The sequence below is a fragment of the Eriocheir sinensis genome, chromosome 8, assembly GCF_024679095.1.
Source record: "Eriocheir sinensis breed Jianghai 21 chromosome 8, ASM2467909v1, whole genome shotgun sequence".
Lineage (NCBI taxonomy): Eukaryota > Metazoa > Arthropoda > Malacostraca > Decapoda > Varunidae > Eriocheir > Eriocheir sinensis.
The window spans coordinates 3,323,970-3,335,303 of NC_066516.1; the positions used below are offsets into that span (position 1 = coordinate 3,323,970).

Sequence of the window (11,334 nt, forward strand, 5' to 3'; positions counted from 1 at the left end):
TTTTTTACTTTTCCCCATTTCCATAACATGGCACTTGTTTGCATTAAATTCCATCTCCCACAACTGGCTCCATCTATACTCTGTCCAGGTCTTTTTGCAGCTCCTCACAATCTTCCTCCATCCTCACATTTCTTATTAACTTTGCATCATCTGCAAAAGGGCTCATATAACTTTTATACCCTTTGGCATATCATTTATATATATTATGAACATTATTGGTGCCAGAACTAAGCCTTCGCTCTACTCTCCTCCAATTTGATTTCTCCTCTCTAATCACTGTCCTCATTTTCTTCCCGTTAAGTAATCCTTCATCCACTTGATAACTTTCCACCCATTCCTCCCCACTGCTGTAGTTTCCAGATTAACCTTTTGTGAAGAACCTTGTCAAAAGCTTTTTTCAAATCGAGATATACACAATCAGCCCATCCTTCTCTCTCTTGCACCACATCTATTGCTCTTGAGTAGAAACATAGTAAGTTAGTGACACACAATTTCCCTTTTCTAAATCCAAACTGTCCTTCATTTATCATGTTTTCCTTTTTTAAATGTTTGACCCATTGTTTTTTATTATACTTTCACAAATCTTGCACATTACACTTGTCAAAGAAACTGGTCTTTAATTTAATGGCTCAGTTTTATCTCCACTTTTATAAATTGGTACAATATTCGCTCTTTTCCATTCTAAGGGCACTTGTCCTGTATTTATAGAACATGTTTTTTTTATTTATTTATTTTTATTTATTTATTTATTTTTTTATGTCTTGGCCTATTGCGCCGGTAGGCTTCTTCCCGGTGGGGCCTGATGGTCGGCCCAGCCCGTTCTGGCGCAGGCGAGTGTTTATAGTGGCGCCATCTTATGTTGGCTCATGCTGCCCCCCTGAACTCATCTTTGAGCCTCTCTTTGGAGAGGTTATCTAGAGCCCAGGTTGATGGGTGGTTTTCAGGCCAGCATGTGGGTAGTCTTAGGCCACTCGGCGGTGACTGAAAAACCTCAGCTGTGCGGCGGCCAGGATTCGAACCTGCATCCCTCCTGGAGCTCCTGAACGCAGGGCCGTCACTCTAACCACTCAGCCACCGCCCGTGTGTGTGTGTTTGTGTGTGTGTGTGTGTGTGTGTGTGTGTTTGTGTGTGTGTGTGTGTGTGTGTCTGTGTGAGTGTGAAGGAGTCAGGTAAAGAGTGTTATATGGAAGGTCATCTGTAGTATATATAATTGTCGTGTCTTGCAGGTGGGTGGACAAGAAGATGGTGAGCTACAGGGAGATGGTGACCCAGCTCCAGCAAGCCTTCCCCTCACTGGCCAAGATCTCGGACAAGCCCAATGATACTTCCAAGGTGGGGAGCCAGTGTTAGCGTACTCTGGTGGACTTTGTTAGGGGGCAGGGAAGGTGTGGTGTGTGTACACTGGGTACACCTTGTCAAATGTGTGTTTTTAGGTTCATGGTGCAAAGGAAAGGTCAGACTACCACCAGGGCCATTAAACTACCCCTGGAAAGCAGGGGTGTGGAGCCGGAGTTAAAAATTTCCGACTCCAACTCCAGGAAATTTTAAGGTTGCGACTCCGACTCCGGCCCTCCTCCCCTTCTAATGCATTTTTTTTTTTTTTTAGTTGCTGCCTGTAGCAATGGTAGACTCACTTGAGATTCTCCTTGATGGCCCCAGCCAGATAGTCATTTTTGAAACGACCGCACACGGTAACTGCAATAGCTAGCCATCTCGCCCTCCTAACTTTATCTGATTTCCAATCTCTCGGTTACTTTAGTTCAAACCATGGTTGCCAGTTTTGTTAAGTCTGCACACTCTGTCTCAACTACAATTTGTATGTTGTTATCAGACAACCTGTTGAAAGAATTTCCTTCTTGTGGTTCCTATTCAAATGAAGGATGTATTTACACCACAAAGTCTTATCTATCACTCCAGGACCTAAGTGTGATGGAAAATGCAAAGTGTTTGTGAGTGTCATTAGAGTGTTTAGAATAACGCATTACAACGTTTATGAAACTTGGGGCTGTCACCCGCACACCAGTACGCTAAGTTTCAAAATGGTGCCTCTTCCACAAATAGCACACACACACACACACACACACACACACACACACACACACACACACGGCAGGTCAGTGGGTAGAGCGTCTGCCTTACAACCAGAAGGACCGGGGTTCGATTCCCCGACCGGGCGAAGCTAAGTTGGGTTTTATCTTCTTTCATGTGTAGCCCCTGTTCACCTAGCAATGAGTAGGTACGCAACGTAAGCTGAGGAGTTGTGACCTCATTGTCGTGGTGTGTTGTGTGTGAGTGGTCACAGCCCTACCCAAAGATCAGTCACTGAGCTCTGAGCTCCTTTCGTAGGGGAACGGCTGGCTGTCTCGAGAGACCCGCAGCAGACCATGAGGCGAATTACACACACACACACACACACACACACACACACACACACACACACACACACACACACACACACACCACATAATCACAAAAATTTGAAGCACTCTGGTATCAGATAAGTACGTACGTTATTAATTTATTAGTTTTTTTTCCAAATTTAACAAGAGTATATTATTCTAAGTTGCTCAGGTATTCTCTTTTATTATTTTGAAACAGGCGAACTTTTGGGAAGCCCACAGGAACGGTCAGTCAGTCAAGGCAACATTATATCACTGGAGGTACAGTACCCATCTATCAATATTTTTGCATGTATTTACATCTAAGTTAAATACACTTTTTATATATATATATATATATATATATATATATATATATATATATATATATATATATATATATATATATATATATATATATATATATATATATATATACATATACATATATATATATATATATATTTACATCAGAGGACACAGCTCAAGGGCAACAAAAAGGGGACAAAACAAACAAAAAAAGCCCGCTACTCGCCACTCCCATAAAAGATAAGAATAGAGTAGCCAAAAGAGAGGTCAATTTCGGATGGAGAGGTGTCTTGATACGCTCTTCTTGAAAGAGGTCAAGTCATAAGCAGGAGGAAATACAGACGAAGGAAGGCTGTTTCAGAGTTTACCAGTGAAGGGGATGAAAGACTAGAGGTGCTGGTTAACTCTTGCATAAGGGGTTTGGATAGTATAGGGATGACCATGAGTAGAAAGTTGTGTGCAGTGGGGCTGCGGGAGGGGGGGGTGGCATGCAGTTAGCAAGTTCAGAAGAGCAGTCAGCATGAAAATATCGATAGAAGATAGAAAGAGAGGCAACATGGCGGTGGAATTTAAGAGGTAGAAGACTATCAGTAAGAGGAGGAGAGCTGACGAGACGAAGAGCCTTAGACTCCACTCTGTCCAGGAGAGCTGTGTGAGTGGAGCCCCCCCACACATGGGATGCATACCATATACGAGGGCAGACAAGGCCCCTATAAATGGAAAGCATCTGTGCGGGGGAGAAGAACTGGCGGAGACGGTACAGAACGCCCAGCCTCGAGGAAGCTGATTTAGTAAGAGAAGAGATATGAAGTTTCCAGTTGAGATTTTGAGTTAAGGATAGACCGAGGATGTTTAGTGGTCAAGGAGGTGATAGCTGAGTGTTGTCGAAGAATAGGGGATAGGTGTTTGGAAGATTGTGTCGAGTGGATAGGTGGAGAAACTGTGTTTTTGAGGCATTGAAGGACACCAGGTTCTTCTTGCCCGAATCGGAAATAATAGTAAGGTCTGAGGCTAAGTGTTCTGCAGCCTCCAGCCTGGAATTGTTTAGTTCCTGTTGGGTGGGTCTTCTATTAAAAGAAGTTGAGTAATGCAGAGTAGAGTCATCGGCGTAAGAATGGATAGGACAGTTCGTTTTGGAAAGAAGATCATTAATGAACAACAGAAAGAGAGTGGGAGATAGGACAGAGCCCTGCGGGACACCACTGTAAATAGGTTTAGGGGAAGAGCAATGACCGGCTACTACAGCAGAAATAGAACGGTCAGAAAGGAAACTGGTGATAAAGGTACAGAGAGAAGGATAGAAACTGTAGAAGGGTAGTTTGGAAAGCAAAGATTTGTGCCAGACCCTATCAAAGGGTTTAAATATGTCCAGCACAATAGCACAGGTTTCACCGAAATGGCTAAGAGCACATAGTTTTTAATTGCTTTCGGCATCTTGAGAGTAAGGTCCCCTTATTAGTCTGCAAAACCGAGGATTCACTAGCTAATGTCGTTTCGTTATAACGTTTTTGATAAAAAATATAAAATAAAAAGAAATGAAAACATGCAAAACAAGATAATCTTACTCCAAATTTATGACAGTAAACGATTCCGTACGAAAGCGCTTGCTACTGTCTGTGTGTCGTTTCGTTTTAATGTTTTTGACAAAAAATATAAAATAAAAAAGAAATGAAAACATGTAACACAAGATAATCTTACTCCAGTCTTATGACAGTAAATGATTCCGTATGAAAGCGCTTGCTACTGTCTGTCTGTACATGTGTCTGTGTACGTGTGTATGTGTGTGTGTGTGTGTGTGTGTGTAATTCACCACGGCCTGATCACGAGTTGGACTCGCTTTCGCCAGTGTGTATTTACCTAGTTGTATTTACCTAGTTGTAGTTTTACAGGGCCTGGGCTCGTGTGGTCCCATCTCCGTGTGTGTGTGTGTGTGTGTGTGTAGGGTGAGGTGGACACAACCCATACTACTAGTGGGAAATATTCATTAAAAAATCTGTATTTGCCCTAACAGGCAAAACAAAGAGTGCATAATACTCCTCAGGAAATGGGCTTCCTCTATGAGTATCTATTGGGCTTTTCCAGAGAATATTTTTTCTCCATAGGAAGGTTTTATTTTTATTTCAATTGCTGTACAGCTTGTGACCAGGGGGTCACGGCTCGTACACGAGGTGTTCACGGCCCGTACAATTTTATAAATAAATTTCTTATAAATCTGGCTTTGCACCAAGACTCAAACTCAAATGCCTAAGGTAATCCTTAGGCTGTGGGCTTCCTTTGAGGTATCAGTTTAGATTGTTTGGACTTCCAATTCTGCAAGTGATGACAGTGTTTTAATTCGTAATTTATTGGTGGTTTTCTACGCTCGTCAAATGTAACCAGGCCTTACAATAACATTTTGCGTCCACCAGCTGTACGACTCATGAACTACACACATGTTTGTTTACGGGATTCCCACGAACACAAAAAATCAGCACAACAATATCTTTCCCTGCAAGTATCTTTTCAATATGATCATATTTGCCATGGAAACCTTCACCAGCAAAGTTAAGACATATTCACAATCACCATACACTATACTATGAGGCGAGAAAATTGCATCAGACAACTCGAAAATTTAAAAACTCTCCCGATCATTTTCAGACGTGAGGTTTGTACCACAAGATGGCTGCGTCAGCTGTTGGTGTCCCATTTTCTTTCTTCTGTAGGAAGCGAGACTCTCCTCGATGTTTTGCTTTGACAAGACAGCCTTTGTACGTCTCGTGACCGTGTACGAGTTATGTCCACCTCACCCTATATGTATTTACCTATTTGTAGTCTCCCGGGCCCGAGCTAAGCTCTAATAGTCCAGTCTCCACATCTACATTTATCCAGCCTTTCCTTCATTTGTTGGACACTTCGCCTCCACCACCTGTTCCTGCAAGCTGTTTCCATGTGTTAATACTTCGGTGTGGAAAACTATACTTTTTTAAGTCACTCAAATAGGTTCCTTTATTAAGTTTCTTCCTATGTCCTCTCAGCCCCTTCGTTCTTGCAGTTAAGAAGAGATCATCTCTATCCACCTCATCAAACTTATTTACCAACTTATACAGCAGCTACAGCATCATATATCACAGCAGTAATGGACTGGGATTGCCATAGAGGCTGCTCAAGAAAGTCTACATGCGCTATATGCAACACGCAAAAAAAAAAAAAAAAAAAAAAAAAACATTACACGATAAATGATTGTAAAGGAGTTGGAGTCGGAGGTATTTTTACCGACTCTGACTCCAACTCTGACTCTGGCCTAAAGTAGCTGACTCCACCGACTCTGACTCCACACCCCTGCTGGAAAGGCCCACAACTCCTGCGAAAGCCATGTCAAATGTGTGTTTTTATGTTCATGGTACAGAGGAAGGGTCAGACTACCACCAGGGCTAAAAATCTACCCCTAGAAAGGCCTACAACTCCTGCAAAAGCCATGTCAAATGTGCGTGCCTGGATGACGATATATTTAGTAAATTGGCCCTGATTAGAGTAGAGATAATGTGGAATTAGAACAGATAGAATAGATAAGTTAGCATATAGAACGAGGCTTTATAATTTTCCTTCCATAATATACTTTCCATGTACTGAGAGAGCCTGTTCCTCCCCCCCCAGGCCTACAAGGTGCCTGGGTTTGTGGGTCAGGTTGGCTTCATCACCTCCATGTCGGACAACTTCTGCGGCTCCTGTAACAGACTGAGACTCACGGCCGACGGCAACCTCAAAGTGTGTCTCTTCGGGGCGGCGGAAGTCTCCCTTAGGTTGGTGTGACGGGCTGGGCTTCTTTTGCTCATGATAATGATAATACAGTCATACCTTGGATTTGTCTTTCACTGGTAGCCTGGTAACATACAGTCCCAGGTCTTTCTCTGCCCCTGTGCAGGATAGTGGAGTGTTTCCCATGTGGTGGATAGTGGAGTATTTCCCATGTGATATTGGTATGCTGGATATCCCCTCCCAAGGTGCATGACTTTACATTTTTCTTCATTGAATTGTAGCAGCCACTTTTTGTTCCATTCCTGTAGCTTGGTGAGATCTTGTAGCAGTCAAGGGGTTAATTCGTTCCGGAATTTTGCTCGCAAGCCAAAAAACTCGTAATCCGAAAGGAATGCCCATTGTACTGCTGGAAACACAAAGATCGCACACTTGAGCACACATGTAAGTGGACACGAGCGCGTGGGTGCTACCTCTGTGAGTGTACAATGCGGACTCACTCCATTCCCATTTTTTTCCACTCTGAGTGCTCTTGTCTTGCGGCAAACAAAGGGAACCCACGCTCGTGTCTTTGACTTGTACAAACAGGATGCTCATATACCAAGTCACCACTCATAAACCAAGGCATTTTTAGTTTTTTCCTTTTGCTCATAAATCAAAACACTGGTAAAGTAAGGCACTCGTAAACTGAGGTATTACTGTACCTAACTAGCTAATGAGGAGAATATACCCAGGGGATTGTCGCTTCACTCACTCACTGCTTTCACTCCCAATGGTCACCCCAAGAAAGCTCCCACGCAGCCGCCCTATCCTTCCCAAGTCCTATCCAGCATGAAAAATGACTTGCCCCGGCCACGAGTTAGTGGGCATCCCCTTGGTCCGCTTGGCCTCCTCCACTCAGGGTTGTTTTGTATAAAAACAACCCTGTGAGAATGATTAACGTCTGGGGCGATATTGATAATTCTGTCAAGATAATGCAACAGAATAACAAGTATTTTTTCTGTCCTCAGAGATGCATTAAGGAACGGCTGCACTGATGAGGAGCTGCTGGAGGTGGTTGGGGCAGCTGTGGGGAGGAAGAGGCGCCAGCATGCAGGTGACTGGATTACTGGTATTAGTATTAGTATTACAGTGGAACCTTGGTTCATGAACTTAATTTGTTCCCGAAGGTCGTTCGTCACTCAAAATGTTCGGAAACCAAAGCTTTTTTCCTCATAGGAGTCAATGTAAAATGGGTTAATCCATTCCTGGAGCCCAGATGATTGCTTATTTAAACTTTTACAACATTACTTTGTGCACTAGGTCGTAACGCAAAGCCAATGGAAATCAATAACTCTTACACAAAGAGAAATTCAATACTAAACAGATAAAATATGGACGAAAACTTAATTTGATTTTACTGTACCTGTACAGAGGAGAGTTGATGGCGCTGTGCTAAGCCTTCCTCTATTTCTAACACTCGCAAGCCTTGTTCCACCTCCTTGTTGTATGTAATGTTCTTATTCTGTACTTTAATTGATTATTATTATGAAGGTGATGATAACGTCCATGCTATCCGTCTGTCCACAGGCATGCAGAACTTGGCCAAACTCAAGAACCGTCCCATGATTCTAATTGGTGGGTGACAGAGGGAGGCAAGGCATAGTATGTACACACGCTATACTTACTTAACCCTTAGACGGTGGTGGAACTCTATATAGATGGTTCAAAATTCAGTCAGTCAGTTTTGTATGGCAGAAATATAACAACACTTCCAGACTGCGGTAGAATCTATATATAGACGTTAGTTAAAACATCTATTATGTGGCGTGACTATATTTATGCTACGGTCCTAAGGTCAGTGGTGACTATATTATATAGACCATTCATTTTGGGGGGGAGCTACTCTTCAAAATACTGCTGCTGTCTAAGGGTTAATTTGTCCTTTATTTTCCTTCATTTTCCCATATTTTGATCTAGGTAGTTGAGGTAGAGGTCCTTAATCTTAGACATTTTGGGGTTTGTAGATACAGCTATATTTGCTTTGGTAGTGGTTGTTTTAGTAGTATTTCCATGGGTAGTTTTGTGAGCCTAGTGATAGTTTGACAAGGCCTTGGTAGAGGTTGTGTTAGTATTTCCATGGGTAGGTTTATGAGCTTAGTGAGTTTGACAGTTAAGGCTTTGGTAGACTGGGTAGGGTTATGAGCATAGCTGGGCATGATAATAGAAAACCTTATTTCTGCTAACCGATAACTGATAATGGAAAACCTTATCGGTGATAACCGATATTCGTTAACTAGAGACACAAATATAGGCGATAACCGATACCTGATATAAATCCACAATTCCAATACTAGCTAGGGATAAATCCGATAGGCGAAAACGATACTATATTGATATTTCAAATAAAAAAAACATAGATGAATTAAAATTTTCATTATCTGTATTTTAGAAAACTTACAAAACCTGAAAACCACACGTTGACACGTACCTATGGACGGTAATACTAGAAACGCCTTAACCGGTATTGTGTTATTTGGCGTCCCCACCGTCAAGAGCTGGCGCTTTTGTTTATAAACGCTGGTCTCTCGTGAACTGAGCATGCTCAGACCAGCAAGCGTAGACCTGTACAGTCTCACAAAGCTTTTTAACCGTAATTAAGAGTTGCTGGAAGGCTGAATCAGACATCCAGTACCACTACCACCATCCTCGCTGTTTCTAGAACGACACTCTATACGAGTTGTATTTATATGTACAGAGTGTTGTTCTTGAAACAGCGAGGATGGTGTTACCGTTTGTCTGATTCTGCCTTCCAACAACTCTTAATGTGTTAAAAAGCTTTGTGAGAGTGTATAGGGCTACGCTTACTGGTCTGAACATGTGCAGTTCACGAGAGACCAGTGTTTGTAAACAAAAGCGCCAGCTTTTGATGATGGGACACCAAATAACACAACATCGGGTGCCTTCAATACCATGGCATGCCCACAAACGAATATGGAATATCAAATTTGAGGCAGTGAATAATCATTTTTTGGTCAAAGTTAAATGATTTTTCTCTTTGATATATTGATTTTTGAGTTTAACATAAAAAATAACCTCGTGTTTTGGTAAATGTCCAGAGAGTTGCCCATCTCACCGCGGTACTTCTCACCCTAACCATGGGTTAGATCTCATAATTCTATGCATTTTGAACCCCATATATATGATAGAATCGCTGCTAGCGATTTTTGAAAAGTTAGTGTTTTGGTAATTATTGAAAATCACTCCGCGCCCCCAAAATACGATATTACGCCTCCACATTGTACTTAACTGGACGAAATACATGTCCCTTAACCATAATATGAAGGCGGAAAAACTTAAAAGTAATGAAAAAGTGGTAAAGGTAGTGAAAAGGCATATTATACATACGCGGGGTGTGTTTACATGGCGACGCCATTGCGATGTGAGCAGCGTTAAGCGATCCGGTTAGCGGTGGTACGCTAGGTTGGCGTTAAATGCGCTTAGTTAGCCAGTAGCCCACGCATGTGAGACCAGGTCCACCACGCGTGGTTATTTTTTTTTTAGAACACGCACCTTTACCCAAAGGCTTTTGTGAAGGTTTGGGCCGGGTATAGTATAAGGTAAAGGTGCGTGTTCTAAAAAAAATAAAATAACCACGCATGGTGGACCTGTCTCACATGCGTGGGCTAATGGCTAACTAAGCGTACCATTGCTAACCTAGCGTACCATCGCTAACCGGATTGTTGGCAACACTGCTCATTTCCCAATATGGCCGCCATCAAAACACATCGCGCGTACGTATAATATGCTTTTTCACTACCTTTACCACTTTTTGTTTACTTTTAAGTTTTTCCGCCTTCATATTATGGTTAAGGGACATGTATATCGTCCCTTAAGTACAATATGGAGGCGTATTATCGTATTTTGGAGGCGGGGGAACAAAGTATCCCAGTCCCCCCCGTGACGCCCCGAGGCGGCCGCAAAAAACTCACTTAACTTTTCAAAAATCGCTAGCAGCGATTCTATCATTTTGCGAGGCATGTATATGGGGTTCAAAATGTATAGAATTATGAGATCTAACCCATGGTTAGGGTGAGAAGTACCGCAGTGAGATGGGCAACTCTCTGGACATTTACTGGTGTTTTTAATGTTGATGATCTAAGTATGAAATCTCTTCACCGAAGATATGTCATACCCCGAAGTTTTTTCATACAACACCGGGCGCCCGGGCCACGCATGTGCAGTAGGGAGGAGACAATGTTTTTTTTTCTGAGAGGCGGAAGAAAGTAGCGATTATCGCTAGTTTGGTTACAAAAGTAATGAAGATACCGATATATATTTAAATAAGTAGCGGATGGCCGATAACCCAATTTTGTTATCAGCGATAAAGTATCGCGATAACTTATTGCGATAACGCCCAGCTATGGTTATGAGCCTAGTTATAGTTTGACAAGGCTTTAGTAGAGGTTGTGTTAGTATTTCCATGGGTAATTTTATGAGCCTGGCAGAGCTGGGATTCTGTAGAAAAAATCTACCACCGGTATCGGTAGTCGGTAGCGAGCCGCGTCCAATCGGTATCGGTAGATCGGTAGATTTTTCAGAAATCTACCGATTGGTATAGATTCGGTATCGGTAGATTAAAAAACTCTATAATTATATAATAAAAAAATGCTTTTAAAGGCCCATAACACACATTTTAAGTTATTTCTCTCTTATTTCGGTTAACTTAAGAATAGAAGTAAATTAGAGTCTTTTAATACCTTTTTTAAGTTCAAAAATACATAACTTATTTAATAAATGAATTTCTCCCTCAAAAAATAAACATCAAACACACACTCCTACACACGGGCCCCGCCGCGCCACATACAAAACACTCACTCAACACACAGCATATCCTAACCTCTGGTTCGTAACAATATGATTAAATAGTTCA

General features: G+C 42.0%; 1 protein-coding gene across 1 annotated transcript in view; it reads left to right on the forward strand.

Annotated features, from left to right (window-relative positions):
• Positions 1-11,334, forward strand: part of LOC126995377 (uncharacterized) — a gene marked incomplete at its 5' end in the record, with an annotated part of 56,802 nt that overhangs the window by 39,990 nt on the left and 5,478 nt on the right. Inside the window, 4 exon segments of the mRNA XM_050854883.1 lie at positions 1,227-1,332; positions 6,324-6,469; positions 7,433-7,518; positions 7,992-8,039. Coding sequence (XP_050710840.1) covers positions 1,227-1,332; positions 6,324-6,469; positions 7,433-7,518; positions 7,992-8,039 — 386 coding nt within the window.